The 24,265-nt window shown below is 37.1% G+C and overlaps 1 protein-coding gene across 2 annotated transcripts in view; it reads left to right on the plus strand.

Moving 5' to 3' along the window:
- Positions 1-24,265, plus strand: part of LARGE1 (LARGE xylosyl- and glucuronyltransferase 1) — a 280,581-nt gene that overhangs the window by 71,360 nt on the left and 184,956 nt on the right. For both annotated transcript variants that reach the window (XM_039725272.1, XM_039725273.1), the window contains one exon: positions 11,334-11,520. In XM_039725272.1, coding sequence (XP_039581206.1) covers positions 11,415-11,520 — 106 coding nt within the window. In that variant the 5' untranslated portion in view covers positions 11,334-11,414. The remainder of the gene's footprint in view (positions 1-11,333; positions 11,521-24,265) is intronic.

Consider the following 24,265-nt stretch of genomic DNA (forward strand, 5'->3'; position numbering starts at 1 on the left):
TTTTCAGTCTTTTTAAAAAAATCTTTGTTATCAATTGAAGAAGTAGTTAATAAAAGCTTGGCAATAAACAAAACTTGTCCTGCCAAACTGTGTCATGTCCTCGTAGCTGTGGGTGAATTTCGGAAAAACAATATTATGTAATTTGTTGTCAAAATTAACCTGTCTGTCTGAATCACAATAGCAAATAATAATAAAACTCTGGACTACTTTTCTTGCCCTTCTAATAACTGCATTGTTATGTCCTATATTTTTGCATCTCCTAGCAACAAAAAAAGTTTTTAAAAGTTTTATTTTTAGAAGTGTGCTAGAATTGTTTTCCCAGCCATTATATTTTCATGCTGTCTCACTGACAGGTTCCCATGAGCAAGTGAGAAAGCGCCTCTGCTGAAAGTGCAGTCAGTGATCTATAGTGGTTACTGCTCTCTGTTGCAGTGCATATTGAGGTATAGCTCATCTTGATGGTGAAGCATTGGCCTTGGGTCAGTCATCCCAGTCTCTGTACAGTTCTAACTGAATTGACCTCGTTTAGTTTATGGTCATTTTATCTGCTGTTTAATCTGCAGTTTACGTGGCCCATAGATTCAAAATATTGTGTCCCTGTGTCCCATAGGGTTATGATAACAGATAGTGTGATGCTTGTGATACACAGGAACAGAGTAGACCATCTGTAGGTAACAAAACTGACATTATAACCATGAGAGGTGTACTGCAAAGGCATTGCCTCCAGAGGATGTCCTGGTCTTCAGGCCAAGAGGTGGGAAGGGCCTGGCCCCTGTGGAACAGACTGGCTGCATCTGTGTTGTGTAACATCCTCTGCTTGGATCCCAAGAGAGCCCTATTTTTATTTCTTTGTATGATGCACAAAAACTGCCACAGTTCACCCAAGTCATGTCATGATGCAGAGGAGAGTGTGTTGTGTTTCTTGAGGCACTGTATGATGGCCTGAAGGCAATAAACCTGCTGTGGCAGTACTGGGAGAGTGTTACAGTGCACAGGGAGCAATCTCATCTATGCTGTCTGTAGGGAATAGCCCCTGTGGGAAATCTTGTTCAAAAATTCCCCTACTTCTGTATCAGAAGAACCTACCTGTCTCACCCTGAAAGGAAGCCCAGAAGCTAAGATACGTGGAGAGCCCTAGCAAATCACAGATCTGGAACAAGCAGGGGAGCAAAGTTATTAAAATATTGGTACACATGGGATTATTTTAACTGCAGCTCCATTGCTTAGACTAACTTCTTAAAAAATGTGTTTCAAATATATTGTTTTGGCTTTGGTATCAGTTTAGGTTATATAACTATATGTGTGTTCTTAAGTTTTTTTGTATAAAGACATATTTTTAAGGATTTCTTGGTTTTAAACTATAAAGTTCTAATATGTGGAATGTTCCAGGAATCAAACTTCAGTATGGAAAGCTGAAGAGTCTTTCAGAATTTCCTTTTCAGGTGTGAATATTCATGATAAAACTTTCAGTCATTTCTGCTTGATTTTTCACTTGGGTGAAATACTTTCATCCAGTTGAGAGCAATCTCAGACTTGAGAGTAAGGATCTCTTTCACCTAAATTCTTCTCTGAGACTCTTACCCAGTCTTTGTCCTGCTCTCATGAGACTTGCTATTGAAGTCCTGGAGGGTAGCTTGACTTCTGCTCTTATTAATGATTGCCAGACACAGAAAGAGTCAAATTTTCTTAAAAGATATTAGAATATAGAAGCAGTTAGGAGAGGGAATAAGAGGTATTCATCTTCTCTCTCTCCTTATCTCCACCAGCCAGTGCAAAGCAAGCTTTTGTTTTATATAACATAGCCATGCCTTTACATTCCTCTACATCCTTTCATGATCCCCAACATCATCATTATCCTCCTTTCCTTTCATTAGAAAAGGTCTGGCAACCTCCCCTTTGCCCTGAAAATTATGAATTATAATCAGATTTAAAGTGGGGTTGTTAATTATGTGCATTTGAATAAGGTAATTCTTTTCACTGTATTAATTTTCTTTATTAGAGACTTACTAAATATTTTATATTTATTATTTCTGTACCTTCATCTAATTGCAGAATTACAGGAACTTCCGAAAACAATGGTGATGGTAATGAGATCAGTAGAAATTACAAACAGTGAAGTTTCCACACAGAGATGTAATGAAATGTTTAGTGAAAATCATTGCAATTTCGGGAAATGGAGAGAACATAGGAGCACAGAGCCCACTGCCCTTTTTCTTCAGGCAAAGCACCCTCCTTCAGACAGCAGTTTTTAAATGAAGAGTAAAGAGCTCTGCAAATGATACATTGGTTTGAAGGAGCATTATTCAACCTGCTTTGTAAAGGTTTGGACTAAATGACCTCTAGAGGTCCCTTCCAACCTGAACTTTTCTATGATTCTATTGAAATGCTAACACATGGAAAATTTGGATTCTTTAGAAAGTGGTTTTGCCAGCATCTCCTCGAGGCTGGTTTCTACAGCTTTGTTTAGTTTGATAACACCTTTCATAGTCCTTTTGTAATTAAAACTCGTGTGCCATTGTCTGATACCCACATTAATGTGTGTAATACTGAATAATAAGCCATGAGAAATCTGTGTTTATAATTTCCAGTTTATCAAGCCATGTTCCAGCGTTCAAGAACATGTCCTATGTGAAATAACCTAAATCCACAGCTGCCATGCCTACTTAAAAAAGTGTCTGACACCAAATTATTCTTCAAGAGCTTTGCTTTTCTCTCAGGTAAAATGGAGTGTGGTGTGTAAGCACTTTTCACATTAATTTGTAGAGAACCCACTCAGCCTTCAGAAAGCCTACAGGAATAGATAGTCCTTATACAGCCCACTTGGATTGTATAATACTTAAGAAGTAAACATTAGACCTTGAAACACAGGAGTTTCAGCAGGAAACTTACAACAAAAAGTTGCTCACAAATCTTGGTGCTATCTGATGTTCTATAATAGCATCAAATGGCTATTGAGAATGTATAGTGTGCTTGGTAAAGCAGCACTGTGGTTGTAGCAAAAGATTTGTCTTCTGCTTTTGGTTATGGTCACATATTTCCATACACTACACTTCATTACCTAGTTGCCGATTCTTGATTATTCAAATAGGAAATTACTAGCAGTTCTTGGAATTTTCATTTCAGCAATTGTTTTATTTTTCTATAAATATGATAAAAATATGTATGGGTTTGGTAATATTTAGGCAATAGTAATGAGATGAAAACATTGTTGCTTATGTAAAAAATGCAACTTCTCAGCAAGTTTGAGAGACTTAGTCGATAAGTTTTGTGAATTGATGAGAATTGAATTGATCTTACTAAAACGATATTGTTTTATACTAGTTAAAAGTTTAACCTGGGATTCTCTGTGTGTTTCAAAATAATTGTTTATGTGCATGTTCATTCATGCATAGCAGAATAACTGTTAGTTTGAATTTTGAGGATTTACATTAAATGGCCACTATTTGTTTTATGACTAGGTACAAAATTGTGGCATTGGGAATTATAGAGTTGCATTTGGAAGGGACCTCTGGGGGTTGCCTAGTTCAACACCTTGCTTAAAGCAAGCTCAGCTCTAAAGGAGGTTGCTGGAGGCCAGTTGGGTTTTGAATGTCTCCAAGGATGGAGGCTCTGTGGCCTTTCTGGCTGTGTCACTGCGGAGCACAGACCTGGACACAGCATTCCAGGTGTTTCTCACCACTGCTGAGTAGAGTGGGATGATCTCAAGGAGAGCTTCAGGTATTTCAGCTGTTCTCAAGTACACAACAATTCTCCTTCTGGTTTTCTTGGCTAGTCCTTGTTAAAACACCTGTATTCATCCATTACCTGATTGCTGCAGCCAGGTGTCTCCTGTCACTTAGTACCAGCTGCACAATTGAATTTTGACCTATGGGATCTATACACTCCTCAGCACCTTCCTTCTTATAGTCAGGATTGAGGAGAGCCAACTGGGCCCATTTCTCTATTTCTTTATTTTCAAAAAATTGTAATTCGCCTAATTTAATACAACTATTTAATAAAGATCAATTTATAAGTATGATGTCAGCTTTTATTTCCATCTGCCAAGTAAGTAGCAGCTGTAAACATGCTGTGAATATGTAAGCATGTTATAAATTCTCATGTGAAATGAACTTGTAGTTTGAGATCTATGCAGTAAAATAAAAGTTAGAGGGGTTTTTGTCATGCTTTTTAGAATTTTTTATAGTAGTACTTTGCTTCATAGAGAGATGGATTTTTTTTGTCAGGGAAGAACAGTTCAAGAAGCAATTGTTCTCTCCTGAGCAAAACTTTCTAATGAATCTTTAATTAATTTCCTTGTTAGAGCAGCTTTATATGTAGTGGATTCTAATGGAGGTAAACGCTGCTTTTGAACAAGTAACCAAGAACTTCAGCTGAGAAGCAAAGTATTAGCATAAACGTTTCAGAGAAGGGCTATATATGATGCACATAGTGCCCTACTCCTATTTTAAAGAACATTTTATTTTCTATGTGGCTGTATGTGCACAAGGTGAATGGACAAAATCCATGGCTTGTCTCTCTTTGATTTTGAAGTAGAAGGAAGCTCTGATGTAGGGGTTGGCAGAGCAGTGATGCACCAACAAGCTGATGTTTTCTTTGAGGTTAGCATGTTACCTTTTTTTTTTTTTAATTACCTTCTGCCACTGCTTTAGATGGAGATGCTTGGATTTGGAAAGTGATGTCCTTTTAACAAGTCTGAAATTCATATGTGTAATAATGCTGTATCCTGACTGTAGACTGTGATTCTGAAGGAGAGATGCTTTTCTTCTGAAAGATCCTGTATCACAGGTATGTGATACTGATGGCTGGTCATGGTCCCCAGTATGTTCATAATTCAGTGGCATTGGGATCTCAAATTCTAAGGTACTCTTAGTATGTGAACATAGGGTCTTGTTAGAATTCTGCCATACGCAAACCAAGCCAGGCTGTTTCACTTTCTTTGAATTGTGCTGAGTCCTTAGATAAGTTGGGGAGTTAGGAAATACTGATGCTGTATGCCCATATAGCTGAGAAAGGGGAGTAAAGATGGGGTTTGGAGAACTCCTTGAGAAAAAGGTCAGTAGCTGCTTTAAAAGTAAGTATAATTCTTTGGTTGCAGGTGAAATGTTACAGGCAAGATAAGTCTTTCAGTCATTATTGTATTTTGTTGCTTCTCTCTTTTCTCAACTGATTGCATTTTTTCCCCCCCTCATATTAACAGACATTTTAGTGGAGGCTTAGGAAAAGATTCTTGTCCTGTTGGTCTTAGATTGTCTTATTCCTTAATAATAATTTTGGAAGTTGCAGGCTTTAATTCTTTTGAATGAAAGTATCGGCTTGAAAGGAAAAAAGAATACCATTAGAAGTGTATATATAAACATATATATGTATGTATGTATGTAAAGGAGTACATGGAAATGAAAGCAGAAAAATATGAAAGCATACTATTTATTTGCTTCTCTGTGTCTGTGACTACTGTCAAGAGAGATTCCATTCCTGTGGTAGTATTGCTTACAGCTGGAATCTTCTAGAAAACGTTGATTAACAGGGCACTAATAGAATTTTCCTTAAGCCACAGCACGTACTGAGTGAAGATATAAAAGATGTCAATCCTGTGTGCCCTCGGAGCAGTTAGCACAGTTCCAAGGCAGAACTCATTTGTGCTGTCAACTTACTGGCTATTTTCTCTCTTATAGATAGGACTGCTTCCTTGTAACTAGTTGAGAAAGAGTGCATTTGGTAGCATTTGGAAACTCTGCTGTAATCTTTTACTTTAAAGTGGCTTCACAGAACTTGGAGGTCAATGCTGAGTTTGAGTGTATTCCTAATCCTTCTTTAAAGTCATGGCACTGTAGGATTAAGGAGTCTGATTTTGGAGTTCTCCAATGCCAAGGAAATTTGGAGTGTGGGAACAAAAGGGGCCTTAGATTTGTTTCTGTATTAATTTCTTCTGAGTGGAAGAAGAAGATTTTGATGAGAGAAGAGATGGCATTTTCTTTTAAAATGCTGTTTCTGTTCTAAAACCTTGAGAAGTGGAATACATTAATTATCCTGGTTTTGACTGGAATATAGTTAATTTTTTCCTTAGTAGCTGGAACAGTGCTGTGTTTTGGATATGAGAATAATGTCGATAACATCCTGATATTTTGGTTGTTGCTAAGTCATACTTATTCAAATAAAATAATTTTTCAGTTTCCCATGCTCTGCCAATGAGAAGCTGCACAAGACACCAGGAGGGAGCATGGCCAGGGCAGCTGGCCCAAAGGCCAGAGATATTCCATAACATATGACAGCATGCCCAGTATACAAAATGGGAGAGATATCTGGGAGGGGCTGACTGCTGCTGGGCAACAGGCTGGGCACTGGTCAGCAGGCAGTCAGCAACACTATTGGATGTCACTTGCATTTTCTGGGGTTTTATTCCTCTCTCTGTCTCCTTTTCATTATGGTTACTGTTGTTGTAATAATAATTATGGTGATAATAATAATGTTTTACCTCATTTGAATTATTAAGTTGTTCTTGTCTCAACTCATGAGTCTTCCCCTTTCCTGATTCTCCTCCCCATCCCTCTGGAAGGATGTGTGGGGAGTGAGTGGCTGTGTTGTACTTACTTGCTGTCTGGGTTTAGACCATGAAAATTGACAGAGAAATGTTTTATTAAATAAAGATTTATAAGTTCTTTTTTTCCATATTGTGTTTCCTAATCTTGTGTTTACTCAACACCCTGCCTTTATGGTACCAAACTTTTCTTTGATATTACAATGTCACATGACAACTGTAACGGGAAGACTGCAAAGCTGCAAGATAAAATCTGACTGTCAACAAGTAAACTCATTATAAACCCTCATTATCAACATTTTAAAAAAGCCCAGAAAGATACTGCATGAGATACTGCTTTTTTACTTTGTATTATTTATATTTTTGACAAAAATCTGAAAAATCTCCTGTAAGGGATGAATGCTACATTGATACAGAGCCAAGGGAAAAGCTTTGCAGCAGAAATTGTTCATTGACTCTTGTGACTGCTAGTGTGCAGAAAGAGAGCAGAGAGACTGCAAGAGCAAAAAGAATTAGATAACATTAATTTAAAAAACACAACAAAGCCAAGGCACAGGGTTGCTGTGTAAACAGCTTTAACTATATATATTTATTTCCAGTGGCTCTGAAAACAAATGGAAGATTACTGGGAAAAGATTAACTGTAACAAATGCAAGGAAATGTTTTAAGCAGTTAGAAAAGCTTTTTATAGTAGAACAGTTAAATCTAGTTAATTGTGTTTGATTTTTGTTTTCATAATTACTTCCGTTGTTTCCCGGAACTCCTGCTGAATGTGTAGCATAGTCAAGTTCTCATGCCGTAATTAAAAAATGGATATATAGAAACTGAATACCAGTGTGATTAGTGTTGTGTTACATACTTTAATATATTTGCTGTTCATACTGGTTGAGAGCTGCTTCATGCTTAGCTGAGGAGATAATCCACAATTTAAAACAAAGGAACCACTCTGTTAAGTTGGCGTAGTTAATGGAAGTGCTTGACTATATGTGAAGGTAAGAAGGGTCATTCTGGTCAGGTGAGTAAGTCATGAGTAAGTCTTAGTAATGAGAGCCCCAAATTATTTTGATTCCCACTGTGACCCTGCACACTGGTATTGTCCAAGCCTTTTGGTTAGCAGCAGTCTGGGAGGGGTGAGCTGGCCCGAGGTCACAGTACAGTCTGTGGAGCTGTTCCTGTGCCGTAGGTTTTATAAATCCTGAACTGGTGTGTCCTAGAAGTGTAGAGCACCTGACACACTGATAGCAAAGCATAATGCATATGATGTCCACGTAGCTAGCTTTTTTTGGTATTATTTACTGAATCATTGTTCTAAAATACAATTATATGACGCTCCTGGAGCCCAATTAAAGAGGAAGGTAGAACAATATCCTGCAATGCATGCGCTTTTTAGTATCTTATGCACAAGCAGAAAATCTGATTGTGTCTGGAGGGGTGTAGCTGAGTTTGAAACTGCAAACACAAATGCTCCCTTTCACTCTAATTTTGGTCTCCCTTGCTTTGAGATAAACCCAATAAAGATCGATAAAGTTGCAGATACTCTTTGTGGCTCAGATCTGAAAATGTTAACATTGGGCAACAGGCAAGGAGCATCCACTGGCTGTTTTTTGATCGGAATACCACACCTGAATGCTGTGGTTAAATTGGCTGGGTTATTCCTTCATCCTTTGTTTTACCATTTCTGATATATTTCATGCTGTTTATTTCTGAGTACAGGTGTTTAGTTAGCACAGCTGTTGAGACTGAAAACTGTGAGGAGGAGCACTGCATGGCTTTGTGTAAATGAAGTGAACCATTTTACTGAAAAGATGAATATGCCTAGCCATGTCACGTCTGAAGTAGCTTCAGTTTTAGCTCGTACCATGAAACTGCTTTCTAAGAGCTTTTAGGCAGGTTACAGTCTGATTCAGTAGGACTGGGGCAGTCCTGCTGAGAGTAGTGGAAACTGTAGGAGAATTCTGAAAGGTATTTGCAGGCTTGTGTGGCAGAAATGTGCAACTGTGTTTTATGCTCAGTGTTTGGTCCAGCCAGTGTTGTCAATCCCTTTGCTTCCGTGGTGGATATCAATCTGGCACCTGTTGAAAGGAAAATCAAGTCAAAAGAGCTCCAATGTCTTCTTTAAATTTATTTGACAGTGTAACATTGTTTTAGGTAACATTGTTTCTGAGTAAAGCCAATAGTGAATACATGAATGAGTCCAAATCTCTTCCTGTAAGCCAAGGATCTTCATTACCATTCATGGACCTTTTATGTAATTGCTTGTGTAAGGGTTGCACATGATGCATCATCTACTTTGGAAAAAATTACTCAGCAGGGGCTGTGATTTATACAGTAAAAATGAATATTTAAGACCCAAGGGAAGCTATTCACAACTTTGGGAAGGTGGGGAGATAGTAGAAGCATAATTTAAAGTAGCTTATGTCTCTTTTAAAGCACTATTAAAAGAAGTATCTTAACATTTTCTAGGGTGATTCATCACAAGCTGACTTGTCTGTTTAGGATTTTCCAAATGTTTTTCTAATTAGATAATAGGCATGAATGTGAAAATTATTTGGCTGTTTTGTCTGAACGATGACAATTTGTAGGAAACTGAACTTGCCACATTCCTGTCTTTCCTTTGCAGCTGAACTTGGAGTTCAGTGTTGTGCATTATGTCTTTTGATTTGTTAGAGCTTTACATTTGTAGGGCAGAAAAGCTGGATTCCATCCTCCATATCAACCTGGATATTTAAAAGAATATATAGGAAAAATTGAATTATTTCTTAAATATGCCACCCCAGGAGGAATTAATCCACTAGCAGCACTATAACTCACAGTGTGTATATCATTGCCCTGGAAATTTGTATCAGCGCACTTGTAACAGTGTGGTTTCAGAAACTGTGGTGTTGACTTTTAGTTTGTTACCTGTAATTTTTACAGGTGTCATTGATAGGAGCAGTATCCAGCCAGTGCATGTTTCAGTGCAAGATGTGGCTATTTGCCAATGACTATGCTTGGGAATTTACATTTTCAGAGGTTTATTTTTCTATGCACAGACTGATGTCAATGTTGCATGCCAGTACATTTAAGGGAAAAAAAGAATTCCTACTTAAAATAAGTGATTTTGTGTATTTTGTAATATACATGATTATAAATGTAGAAGCCTGGGAAATTATCAGTGTTCTTCAAGTAGGCATGTAAAGGACTCTCTTCAGAGTTGTACAAGCTATGTGGTATAAGGAAAAGAAATGAAATGTAATCATTATCCAAATACTGTGAATAAAGATAAGAGTTCTCCACAATTTATCTACCAAATGTGTGTCTCTCTAACACAGAGTGACTCTAATACCACAGTTGTAATATTAAGTCTGCCCACATATTTTGTGCAAAATCTCTGTGGTGAGGCATTCATTGCCTTGAAAAGCTGACACAATGGAATGCTTTTTGTGCTGCCTCTGGACAAATTATAGTCCATTTTATCAGTTCCAAGGTCAGAGTACTATCATGGCTCTTAAACTGTAGTGTAGTAAAGTGGGCTCTATTGAATGCTCAAGGAACAGCTGTAAGTTTGCCTGATTACTGCAGCCAGGTATCTCCAGAACCAGAGATGTTTTGTCTGAACCTATTTCTCTTGTCTACATTCTCATTTTTGCTGTAATTTAATTTCAGAATTGATTTTTGCTGCAATATATATGGAGTTGTAGAGCTAAGACACTCTCAAGACACACGACAGCCATTGTTAACGTGTCACTGTAGAAATGATACATTGCTTGTATCAGCTCTAGTGCTGTTTTAAGCATGAGTCAAAGGGCACTGTTATTAAACACCTTGTACTACCAGAGTCTCTTTCTTTCCCTACCATTCTTGTAGACCACTTCTATTCTTAGAATTGAAAAACCTAAGCCCTTTCACACAAAACCTGAAGTAGATTTGCATGGACTAAATACTTCTCTTTCCTTTTTTAACTTGTCTGCTACTAGTCTTCCCTTCCCTGTCAAAAAAACCTGCTATCAATATGAAACATTGTTTTTATGCTCTGCATGCCTGCACTGGTGTGGGAATATTCATTTTCCTGTGAATAAAAATCATCATATATTTTTTCTTGGCCTCTCTGAAATGCAGAACAATTATTTCAAATTAGGATCAGAATTATTTTTTTCCTAATAAAAACTGTGTTATTCAGCAGAATCAGTTTTTCTCATGGCATTCAGTCTAAAGCCCCTGATATCCCTGTGTGAATATGGATTTTCTTGCCCATTTTGCACTTCCTCTTCTCCCCTGTTTACATAGCAGCTCATCAGCACTACTTTTTGGTGTGCAAAGTGGGTAATTTCAGTAACATCTCTCTACCCCCAAACTTCAGGCTTCCTTTTTTTGGTTCACTCTCTTGAGTTCATGACCAATTGCAGATGGATCACTGATTCAGTGATGTGACTTCTGCTCTTTGGGAGCAGGTGAAGGAATGTGGGTGGCTTTCTCTTATCTGCCATGGGACCCCAGCACACATGGGCATCACAGATCTCAGAGTTCCTGTAGAGTAAAATGAGGAAAAAATGTAAATAAAGCTGACATCTCTTAGCAAAATGGAGCTTAGTGTGTATTTAGGTGATATCATGTGCTTTATTGACTTACTGTCTTAATTTGACTTCTAAAACTTATTTTATTATTAAGTAATCATGGATAATTTTGAAATGGGTACCACTTTGCAATTGCAGCAGCCCTTTTTTATCCCTGTTCTTTTAACTCTTTGGGAACACTGGCATAGTCTATAACTTTATGTAGAGTGATAAGCTGTTGAAATATTTTTTCCTTTCCTTTTCAGGGAGTAATATGTGGGAGGCTGTGGACTATTTGCTTCCGACATAGGAACAGCATTGGGTTGGGATTCTGCACTCCTGGGAGAATGCTGGGAATCTGCAGAGGGCGACGGAAATTCCTGGCTGCCTCTCTGACCATCCTTTTTGTCCCAGCCATTACATGGATTTATCTGTTTGCTGGGAATTTTGAAGGTAGGAGAAGAATAATGGCTGAGGGGGGGTGGTGGGGTGTGGAATTATTTGTAGCTGAGCAGACAAATGTAGATCAGTCATCATTGATTTTATTTAAATAAATCTTGACTTGCATATGAAATTGTTCCCAATGTACAGATTTCAACAAAGGGCCTTCCTTACCATGTTCACTCTGCTGAGGATGTTGAGTTAATTACTGGCCACAATTACTTGGTTTTTCACTCATCTTTGAACTTTGAAAATGTGCAACAACTCCCCCCCTGCCCAGTCTACTAATCTTCTATCTGTATTTTCTAATTTTTAGAAATTGGTCTATCCTATGCCCTGTAAGATTTTTAACATCTTGTTTCAGAACACAGAAAATCAATTAATATCAATATAAGGTTTTTTTACCTAAAAGTAGTTTGGATCCACATCCACCTGACTCTCAGTGGATTATTTTAGTTGGAATATCTTTCTGTCTGCTTCTTTTTTTAGGTGAAAATCCTCCAATTTAAAGGTACATTGACTTGTAGCTATGTAATGAGCACGTTTTATAACAAGACATGGAATAATCACTACTTTGTCTTTTAGATTGTCTGTCTGATGAAGTTTTATTCCTGGCATTACAGATGTTCAGCAGTAATATCTCAGTTAGGGGAGGTTCAAGGATTCTGGCTCTTCTGCTCTTTGCTACTTTGTAGCTTTTTTTGTTTGTTTGTTTTGTGTATTGTGGAGGGTGAAGCATTTTATTTTGGGCAATAGTTATGTTATTTTGGCAAGAGTAAAAAAATGTCATTCAGCTATTGTAGTTGCATTAGCATGAGGAAAGGTGTTCCAACCTTGTAAAACTGTTCAGTTGCTAGTTTACAGTCTGATAATTTTTAAAAGGCATTGTTTAAAATGTCAAGCTTCTTTCATGTATCCTTGGTTGACAAATCTCTGCTGTGTTTGGAAACAAAAGGGGTTTCCATGTTAAATCACAAGTAAGAACATGTAAAGATTTTCAGTGTATGTTGCATACAATTCTGAGTTAGTTATATGCCATGTACAAATATTTGTTTATGCAAATTTATTCAAGTACTTAAAATTCTACCTTAATATGCCGTAACTCCATGAGCTCATTCTAGAACGAAACACTTGTGGGATTCATGTTAAATTGGAAATAAAAGGGGTGCAAGCTGCATACATATAAATAATGATCTGGCAGGCAGAACACTACTGATTTTGTTTGATTTTTAAAAGCTGAGCAAATGCAGGCCTCACCTTTTTGCTTTTAGAAGAATATTATGCTGCTTTGTCCTAATGACTATTTTAATTGTGTCCACAATTGATAATGCCACGGTGTTTTAAATTCCTCTGTGAGTGGAATCCTTTGTTTTTACAAAGAACTCAATACAAATCTTGAAATTTGCTGCTACAGAGTATTTGAAGTGACTTAAAGCTCTCACTGTGAATTAATCTTAAATGCAAACTAGGGAACAAAGCCCGTTACCTATTAAAAAGCCTTGGACTGGAAAAGTACTGGAAATTATGTACAGTTAGTAACTATCAGTGCTTTTTCTGTATCTGTTTTCTTTTTTCTTAATTTTGAATAGGGATTGTTTAATGTTTCTTGGTAAAAAACTAAGGTTGGTTAGATATTTATTTAGCTGAATAATAGCTAGTATTTTCCTTAACTGGTAGGTATTATGGACAAAATGTTAATGCCATTTTGTTATTCTACATGACTTCTTGATTTTTTTTCTCCACAGTGGTTCCCACAATTTTACTCATGTTTGAGCTCTCTGTGGAGGTTCTAGTGAGATGGGGGTGGCTTTCTTCTCCCAAGTAACAAGCAGTAGAAAAAGAGGAAATGGCCTCAAGTTGCACCACAGGAGGTTTAGATTAAATATAGGGAAAAATTTCTTCATGGAAAGGATTGACAAATATGGTCGATGCCCCGTGTGAGGAGATGTGAATCTTGACTCCATGTTTTAGAAGGCTGATTTATTATATTATGATATATATTATATTAAAATTATATACTAAAAACTATACTAAAAGAACAGCAAGAAAAAGATTCATCAGAAGGCTAGGAAGAACAGGAATGGAATGAATAACAAAGGCTCCTGACTCTCTGAGAGTCCGAGCCAGCTAACTGATTGGCCATTAATTGGAAACAACCAACATGCACCAGTCACAGCTGCACTTGTTGCATTCCACAGCAGCAGATAGTTATTTCTTTTCTGAGGCTTCTCAGCTAGAATAGGAGAAAAATCCTAGCAAAGGATTTTTCCTAAACTATCATGGCTACAGACAAACATTGGAACAGGCTGCCCAGAAAAGTGGTGGGTGACCATCCCTGGAGATGTTTAAAATATGTGTATATGTGGCACTTAGGGACATGGTGTAGTGGTGGACACGGCAGTGCTGGGCTAACAGATGGACTCAATGATCTTAGAGGCCTTTTCCATCATAAACAATTGTATCATTCTGTGATTCTCTAATTGAGTAGAAATTGCCTCACAACAGCGTTGTGCCTTGATTTGAAAGCATCAGGAGCGTAGAATCTTCTCTGCCTCCTGGCACTTGTTTCTTTTGTTAACCACAGAGCTAGAAATTTTCAGTACATCTGGTTTTAGATTTGAGTAAATGGTTCTTGTTAGACTTTTCTCCACCAAATTAAAGAAATTATCAGTGTGGTATTGTCATAGATTCATTTAATTGTTCAGTGTGGAAGGGACCTCAGGAGTTCTCTCGTTAAACTACTGCTCAAATCAATGTGGGTTTTGGAATCAGGCAATATGTTTTAGGCCTGTATTCAACGGTGTCTTGAAAACCTCCAAGGACAGAGAATATGTGGACTTCCAGACACACCATGAATGAGTGTCTCCTCTCTTTGAGCCCAACATTCTGGATAGTTTTTCACACATCTAGTAGTCCACCCATATACACAGCTTGACTACAGGGATGCTGTGCTTAAATTCAAGGGAGATCGCATCAACAGGTCATGTATTCATAGTCATTTCATCACAGCAAGCAGTCAGGTTGGTCAAGCATGATTTACCCTTGGTGAATCCAATTGCCATGCCAGGCCTGGGAATGTTTCTGTTTGAAGATACCTACATACAGTAGAAAAATCACTGTAGTGTTTTATTCATTAAGTAAAGATATTGGCCTAGCGGAGTTGTCACAGCAAAAAATTTTGTGGGGATTTTTTTGTTCTTTTGCAGTTTTTTTTAATTTTGTTTGTATGTTTCAGGGCTCTAGACTCAAATCTCTGGTATGAAATCTGTAGTGCTGTGTCTGCCTCATATTCTTGATGTAATTAGGAATTACATTACTCATTGATGTATTTATATCTAAGAACTTAAGTTATTCATTTGCCATTGCATGGGAGTGGGATCACATTAGAAACCCTTTAAAGCTTTGTTAGTGAATCTGTAATATAGAATATGCCTTACTGCAGTCTGTTCCAGTGTCCTGCTTTTTGGATAGTTTCAAATTTCTTAAGACAGAGTTTTAGTTTGGATTTTGTTCTTTTGTCAGAAAGTACATGGCAGCCTGCTACTTCACAGTTCTGTCGACACTTGCAGTGAGACCCTTCCCTTAGGATATTCATTGGAGGTGGTGTTACACAAGCTGTGACAGCAGTAGCTACTAAAAGCCTCATTAATCATGTATAAATGTCTATTACGGTTATGAAGCAGAATATTAAAGATGATATTGAATATTCTATGGCCTTTGAATATACCTGGTTACTGTTGTTTTTAATAAGGCACAAGTACAGCATAATTTCAGTTATCTGATACTTTGAATGAAAAATCTAATTGTTCCAACATTCTTAGAATTTATTCAAAAGACAAAGTAAGGGAGTAGGAAGGGTGGAGTGCATTTAAAACAGGGAAGAAAAAATAATCAAATAATACATGATGAATTTTCATTAGAAAGAAAATAGCAATTTCACTAACTAGTGGTAGCTCCATAAATAGCTTTATTTTCCAAGCTATATGAAGCAGTTTTCTATCCCCCTTACCATGAAGGTCATGTCAAATGGAGATTTGGAACTGTAATTTCACCATGCTTTCTAGATCACTGATTCCTAAAAAAAAAAAAAAAAAATTAAAAAAAAAAATCACTGTGGCTGTGTGACTTCAGCAGATTTACAGTCACCTATGTTTTGAGAGGATGAAAATACACTTGGAGTTACCAGTCCCTGTGTGGCGGATGCACTTGATGTTGAAATGCTAAAGTATGTGTGTAGGGCTCCTGTGTAGAATATATTTCCTGGGAAACAGAGAGCTGGTAATGTAACCTTCAGATGAAAAATTGAAAGTTGTGCGAGATCCTCCAGGGAGTCTATGAGAGAGCAGTTGACTTTGGTTTCTTTTAATTGCTCAGGTAGCATTTTAAGAAACAGAGCCTGGCTTCTTTCCTGGGACTTGCTTTCCTTGGTTGTCCTCTTTTCACTCCAGAGTTGGGCAGCTCTGACAATTCATTTCAGTCAAAGTCATCTGTAGAGACATGATTGAAGCCAGAGTTGGGCAAACACCTCATAAAATACAATAAAATAAATTGAAGGAAGGCTGGAAATATTCATCTTAGTATTTAAATGGATTCACTTTGACGCTGTTCACACTCTTTTTGTGTATGTTTCTATAAATATCCTAGTGAATATGTTAATTGAGAAGACTGTCTATGGGAACAATGACTATCTAGTTTAAATATTCATGGGAAGTAGATTTTGAAATCATATTTGTGAATACTTGAATCAAAAAACTGATTCTGGGGGTTCAGCTTTTTTCAGTTAAGTGCCAAAAGTTTATCAAGTGATCTATGTGCTTGATGAAAGCTGCCCAAACGTTTAATGCTTGCATTAAGTGGCTCATAGAAAGAGGCAAACAAATAAGTAATTACTAAAATGTCTGTCAGACACTTGCAACTGATGAACAAACATCAGAAAATAACTCCCTCACAGACAATGTAATCAAAAAGCCACAAAACATACAATTGCTTTTTTTGCTACATTTCCTTCAGTTGGCCTGAGTTTTATCTGGTGTGTGTCTCAACAGGATTAAACATGAAAACTTAATCCATTGTCCATTTAAAATAGAAGCTTCCACCTTTGTATTGATCCTGTCTTTTTAATAAAGTTCTGAGAAAAGAAGTCCTGAAAGGCTGCCTCTGCATATAAGTAAGGGTGCTACTGTGATGAGTGCCTGAACCTGTTTACAGGGGGTGTGTTTAGTGAATATTGGCTCTCCTTAGTTAAAAAGCCACCCCTTCCTTCATTTCATTCTGGAGTAAATAATGCTGGCTTACTCCTCTCTTGTTACATTTATTCCAGGTAATAGAGAATTGCCACTTAAGCACCTCTGTCTCTACTGCAGTCACTATACTTTCTTAAATATGTTTGGGCATCCTACCAGAGTAACATCAATTGTGATAGCAAAGACCTCTGGCTTATGAGAAGTTTTGTTGCTCCTGGATACTTCTGTGAAACCTTGGTGGTTTGGCCATACAGAATGCCGATAAAGGAGCAGAAGGTCCATGCTGTGAAAGCTGAGTCTTGTTCTCTCTTTAACTTGGAACTTGGTGATCCCATGTTTATTTTTTTACAGACTTGAGAAGCCTTATATGTCCAACACCTAGGAAAATAAAATTAAGTGACTATTGAAAGAGTTTGACTCCCTATTTTGTAAATAAACAGCCTTCTTGTGAGCAGTGATAGGAAATTTAAAGTAGTTTCTGTACCAAAACAAGAACAGCCTTATGCCAGGACTGTCAGCCAAAATACACCATGGTCATGAGAAGCTTGTGGAGGTCAAGTGGTGGAGTTAGTGAGAAACATGGATTTTTTTCTTCTTCTTCTCAACGTTTTTTTGATTAAACTTAGAATTCTGCAATATAATTTTATCTTAGCTAGTAATGTCCATTCCCACTGGAATGCTGAAGTTGATGTTGGAAGTCGATATTGTTTTTTCTTCAGCTTGCCAAGAATTCACATTCCTAAACCAATACCGTATCATCTCAGGAGAAGCCTTGAATCTTGCAATGGCCACTTCTTCTGTCAGTGTGCAGTGCCAAGGGAAAGCAAGTCTGCATTGTATTTTGGAATTCCAGTGCAGAGGGCACGCGTTTTCTTTTGATGCTCATATTTTTAAGTACATGCTTTCAGAAAAGCAAAGTAAGCTGTTGGCTTATCTTCTTTGCTCTCTGTACAATCTCATGGTTGGATGGAATGTTTCTTTGCTTCTAAACACCAGTTTTCTCTTGCCTTTCTTTTTCTTGACAGCTCTTAATTTGTCATTTCTGGCAGAAACATAAAGGTCAGAATGAAAAGGAATTCTTTGACAGGCGTGAGTGGCCAGCTTCTTTGGAACAGCAGCTAAATGAATATAATCTGTGGGATTTCTCAAGGGTTTTGTTTCATCCTGGTCTTTCTCCTTCTTTGAACAAACTTTTAGGAAAAATGCCATCTATAAAAGTTGAATTACACAAAAGTGAGCCAATTTCTCCCAAGAAGAAGGGACATCTGGATGCCCAAATTCTGTTATGGGTGTGTGGAAGACTTAAAAGTGGGACTGATATTTCCTGATTATTCCTTCTGTGTTTCAAAGATGGGTACTTACTAACTTCATCATCAAAGTGTGTTTCTTAGTATAAAAACAGAAAAGCAAGGTGAGCTTAAATGTTTTGTTAAAAATAAACGGAACAAATCCCAAGAAGCAACACTTGGCTTTCTGAAAAAAAAAAAAAAAAGAAAAAAGAAAAAAGAAAAAAAGAAAAAAAATGCAATTTTAAGTACACCAGAACTCCTTTGTGTGCTGGAACTAATGCAGCCTGACTTTCTGTGATTGATACCATACAGCTGATTGATGTTGAAGTTGCTTTTCCTACAATTTATATAATCTAGCTCCCATATGGATCTCCTGGTATCTAAATAAATCCTGAGCTCCTGCTGTGGTGTGTTTCTCAATGGTAAAATGTTTCACATCTCTCATCTCTCTCTCTCTCCCTCTCTCTGTGTTCCTGACAATTGTAGAAGCTTCATAACCTCTGACTTCTTTCCCTCTAAAAAGTAATTTGAAATTGATCAATGAGCTTTGGGGGCAAACAGGCAAGCAGGTCAACAAATGTATAAGCATAAGATGAAAAATATCTGAAAAACAGATACTTTAAAAGATTGAAATGAAAATGTAGTTTTTGATTTTCAGAACAATTAATTTGGGATGTTCAATTTTTCTGAATTTTTTTGTATTTAAAATTTGTGGGGTGTTTTTTAGATCAGGAAAAAATTTGAAACCAAAATCTGTCTTGTTAGACAGCAATTTATATCTGAAGTGCCTTCCAGTACTTTTGAAACTTATATTTTGAGTATTTATTTAAATGAGTGTAATACTAGAAGGAGGAGGAGTCAGGTTAAAAAAAATTCAAATTATTGTTTCATACACTGTGTATGGTCATTCTTACATTCTGGAGATTATGCTCTGGAATGGTTTAGGAAAAACACCTAAGTGGGAAGGTTGATACCTTGTTTTTGGGTGGATCTCTTTTAGGTATGTGTATCTTAACAATACCAAATCTTCAGTACATCTCTTTTATTTAAACCCTCTCTCCCCTTTTCAAACATTTTCCAGAGATGACAGCCATTGAGCTGTTCAGCTGAGTAATTATTTCCTTCCCTTGAAGTTTTGCCTCTCTTGTGTTGCTTTGTAATTCTTGTTTCTAGACTTGAAAGAGACTTTTTTTTGTTTTAATATATCTAGATATCCTTGGACTATTGAGTGACATGCACAACTAACTTCAAAAACGTAGTCTGATGGCAGTCAGCCTGGTCAACTCAGCTTTGTGGCTACCAACTGAAAGAGGAAAAGCTGGTGACCCAGAGACTGATACGTTTTTAGCCTGAGATTCTCTTCCACTTTAGTCCCATTCAAGCTATCCTGCAGCAATAATTCTTTCTAACCTGTGCTGTGACTGCCCTTCTCTATAATTCTGTGAAATGGTCAAAATCTAGGATGTAAACAACAAGGTTTTAAACCTTTTTTTTTTTTAATTTTATGATTCTGTTTGTCTTTAAAATTGCTGAATGTCAGAGTTTGCAAAGATGAGGAATTGGGGGGAGAGCTGAAAGTATAGTTAAAATTACAAAAAAAAATTTACAGAATTGTCACATTTTCCTAAATTAAATTTACAATACAAAGGAGACTGTGCTTCTGTTTGGTGTATTTACTTTAAAAAATAATTATAGGCCCAGTTAAAATATTTTACTGTATAAATGAAGTGTTTCACAATGAGATACTTTTTCCGGTGAACTTGTAATAATGTCTGTACCTATTACGGAGAATAGGTGTGTGGTTTGCTTTTTGAATAGTACTTCTTGAACTGCTGAAATGCCCAGTGAAATCACCACCATGAAAAAAAGCTTTTAAACACCTGGAGTAGCTTACAAGTTTGGAGTTAGTAACACACCAGGGTTCCAATTGGAAAACCAAAAATGTGTACCTACAAAATGAACTGAAAGCGTGATTGTAGCACAGTCAGCCCTGCTTGTGCTGAGCAGGCCCAGGCAGTGTCAGGGCTGGAGATGCACCACCATGAGAAGCAGAGGAAGCCTGGCAGCTTGTGGACTCTTATCTAGCCACTGAAGCCTGGGCCCCGACGACTCCCAAGTGTTGTTGTTCTTCCTAAGCAGTTTAGACCCAGTGCAGTTAAAGTTGTTGGTGCTGCACTGGGATCTTCATTTGGCTCTCTAGACACAGGACTGGGGTTGTCATAGTGTAGTTTAAAATCAAAGAATGTTGTATACCATTTGTGTAATATATAGAGGATTATTTCTGGAGCTGAAATAATGCCATAGCTAATAAGATGGTACTATTATTTTATGTTGAAAAGCACTTGGAGGGATTGCTGGAATAAAAAAGTGTGAAAGTTATCCGTTTCTTATATGGTTAAGTAGAGCGAGGAAAAAAATACCCCAAAGTAGTTGTGTTTCTCCCCAACATTTTCTTTCCCTACAATTTTTCCTACTTTATCGTTCACCTTTCTTTATTTATATGTCATTACATCTCTCCTAGAGTAGTTACAACAGTCTTTGTTTAATTTGTTTCAAAATAGACCTGACAGACAAATTTGTAGGTTCTTTTCAAAATTACACAGAACAGTTACTGATGCTCTATGGGCTTGTGAAGATTTGTAGGTTTTTATCATTTTAGTGACTGTTAACAGTCAGTGTCTCTCTCATCTTGCATAGCACAGGCTGTATTAATGTTTTAGGATTGATAGAATAATGCTGGCCACTAATTCCTGCATCTGATCCATGTGTTCTAGATACACCAGACCTGTTCTTCTAGCCAGATTTCTCAACTTGATTTTAAAGCTGGTGGAGGATTCTAGCACATCTCTGAATAAATTATTCCATCTTGTTAAAAAATACATACTTTAATCTCTGTCCAGATATTTCTGGCTTCAAGGTAAGAAGTGAAAGACAAGAAGCAGATGATGGGGGGAAAAAAAACCAGAAAAGGATCATTTTAACAGTTTCAGTAAAGTAAGTAATTGTGATTATGAGATATTGCAGTACATAAAGTGCACTGCAAAAATATCAGCTTGAGGACTATGGATGAGAGTGCTACAGTGCTACAGCTCGCACAATTTATAGCTGTTTAAAAAGAGATAAATTCATAGGATAATTGCTAATCTTCCCATAGCTAGTAGAAGCTAGTTATCAAGATGATCAGTTGCCATCCTAGTCCAGAAAAACTAATTTCCCAAGCAAAATATTTGTTTTGGGCTCCAGGTTTATGTACCTTTTCAGTTGTGAAAAATAACCTTTCAGAAAGGATCAAATCACAGTTTCAATTGCAGGTTAAGCATGGTTATTAAGTTTAAGAAGAAAGATGTATTTCAGCACTAATTTGGCAAGCAATTATTCATGGGATCAAGGCTTATAAACTTAAAATCTATCAATATTGTATTCTCAATTTTCCAAATAAAACATAAAATCACTGTAGTGTTTACGATTTACCTTTAGTGCATTAAAACAAAGAAGGCTTCTCATCCATTTCTTTCCCAATGTTAAGGCATTCAGCATTCTAGAATTGTATTGGAATCATATCACCACTTTAATATTTCACCATCACTATATTTCCTGCCTGTCATTGGATTTCATTTAACCCAACTCTGTGATTTTGCTTGTTAACTTTAGCAGGAATAATGTTTTCAGATGAATGAGTGCTATAAAAGTCTGCTTTTTATTCTCTACTAATCAAACTGTTATAATGTGTATCTCAAGGGATCCACACTGACTTTAACAAAGGATTTTTTTGGTCTGAAATGTAATACACACTGAATGTTTTCTAGCAGTATTTGCTATAATGGATTTAGCTATTTCGCCTCTTGCTTCAGTGCGTTACAAACCCAAGGGTTTAAGGTAAAAATCTCAACAGTGAGGTTACATTTTATATAATATTCTTATAGGAACCAAGTTTACAAATCCATCTGCGCAGCTACACATAATTACTGGTTTCCAGGGAACTCCAGCTAACTTTCTTCAAAGCTTTGCCAATATACACAGAGGTAAGTAAGTTTGAAAATAACAATTATCTAACTTATTTTAGTTGGGTGAAGGTATTAGTTGCTTGTTCATGTACACTTGAGTGGAGATGTGATGAATTAAGTGATCTTTCCTGTAGAATGCAAATGCAGTCATTTAACCAAATGATTGAAACCTACTATTTATCTCCTTTAAATTGCATGACTTTGTTTGTCCATGACTGCCTCATAGTAACCTGACTTCAGAGTCGCTGATGGTGACTCTCAGCTTCATATTGAGTTTCTTGCTTTTAAGAGACTTAAGAGCAAAACATTCCCCAGTTGTTATTTGTGGCCTTTTTTCCTCTCCTCAGTTTTAAACATCTGCATATGCTCCCTTTCAGCTGCCATACATGTACTTCGGTGATGTGATATTAGTAGAAAAGATTAAGCAGTTTCAGCTCATCAGAGAAGAGATATTAATCATCCCCAGGCCCAATGAGAAGTTTAATTTTCTGATCTCTTTTTTCCACTAAGCTCTGGTGGCTGTCACTCGCACCGATGTCTGTGGGACATTTAATAACCTGCTTCTGAAGATGCATTTCAGTGGTTTCTCTCCTCTTATTTCCTCTGTCAATCTCAGTGAATTTCATCATTTTAGGCTTTAATTGAAGACCACTGTGAGGAGATGGAGAGAAGAAAGTTATTTCTTGAACAAAACTACTTAAGGGACTCATGGTTTTTACTGTATTCAGGAGGAAGATGGGTTAAATCAAGATACTGAAAACTATGGGAATTGTTGTTTTGGTATGTGACTACCTGTTCCCCTTGAAAAATTCCATATCCTCCTTGTCCTCAGCTCCTGTTTATATGCATTTATTTATTTGTGCCTGAGAAGTGTGATTAGATTTGTGGTGCAGTATGGATGATGTGGAGCACACTGAATCAGGGAATGACAAGAAAGAGTCCACACTAAAAACTTCATCAAACAGCTTCCAAAATGACATCTGTACTAATAAAAGCACTCATGCATGATAGCAGTTGCTGTTCAAAATGGCTTATGTCAGACTGGCACAAACTTACCCTTACAGGGGAGCCCTAAACTTAATAAAATTATTCTCTGAGATGATGCTACTCCTGTCACCTGTTAGCTACAACCAGACAGTGAAGTATTGATAGGTGATAATGTGCAATCTACATACCCCCCTATATCTGGGGTTTTATCACCTTTAAGAGGTTTTAAAAACAGAGGGTCTCCATTAGGAGCAGCAGGAGATTACAGTTGTCTAAGTCAGAGAAGGACAGATCAGACTAAGAGCAACACACAGAGCTCGAAAGAAAAATGGTTAGTCTTTTCTATGGTCTTCAGATAGACCTCATGTATTAGTGGTTTTGTTGGTTGAACAGTGAGGTTGCAGATTAATTTGAACGGCACATGATGTGAAAAAACTCAAATAGCATTTCAAACAGGTCATAATTGTGGATGCTGCCATTCTTGCACTGCTGGCTATGGCTGCCTGGTTTTGAGCCAGTGTTTCTCCTGTTTGAAAAACTTGAAGAGGCTCAGGTTGAGCACCTGAAATCTTTAATCCAGAATCTCTCATTGTCTTTTAAAATCTCTTAGAAAATGTGGCTTCCCAGCCTGGTACTTTTCTGTACTAGAGGGATTGATTTATTCTGTCTTGACAGGAAGACTCTTGTGTAGCTGCACTATTTTAGCTTCCTAAAAGGCCTCTATCTACATTGGTCACTTGGGATGAACCTTGGAACTTCAGCAGGCCTCTTAAATTTTCATGTCACAGAAACTGGCTGAGCTGTATTAGAAATGGTCTTTTAAAATGAAGTTTTTTGCTCTTAATAGCCACTTTTTCATCTTGGAGACTACACCCACAACAGGCCAGTAAGTCTAGATATTAGCTTAGAAAAAAAATAATGTTGCACATTGCAATTGCTATCACTAAAGAATGGACAGAGCCCTTTCCACCAACAAATCTACAATGAATAGTACTGTTTTTCTTCAATTGGCCTCATAATTTAATTTGCTGGTTGATTCAGGAGAGGCAGATCTAGAATGGTATTGTCAACCTGAAGCAAAGCATAATGGTAATTTTGTGGGAAAAAATATTTGCACTATACTGCAATCTATGAACACATCTGATGTGTAGAGGAGGATGAGATTTGTAATTTCTTTAATTGTTTTATTAAGGGCAAGATATTGCCTTTGCAAACAAATTGTTTGGAAAAACAT

This window comes from Passer montanus, unplaced genomic scaffold (assembly GCF_014805655.1).
Source record: "Passer montanus isolate IOZ18808 unplaced genomic scaffold, ASM1480565v1 scaffold55, whole genome shotgun sequence".
NCBI lineage: Eukaryota > Metazoa > Chordata > Aves > Passeriformes > Passeridae > Passer > Passer montanus.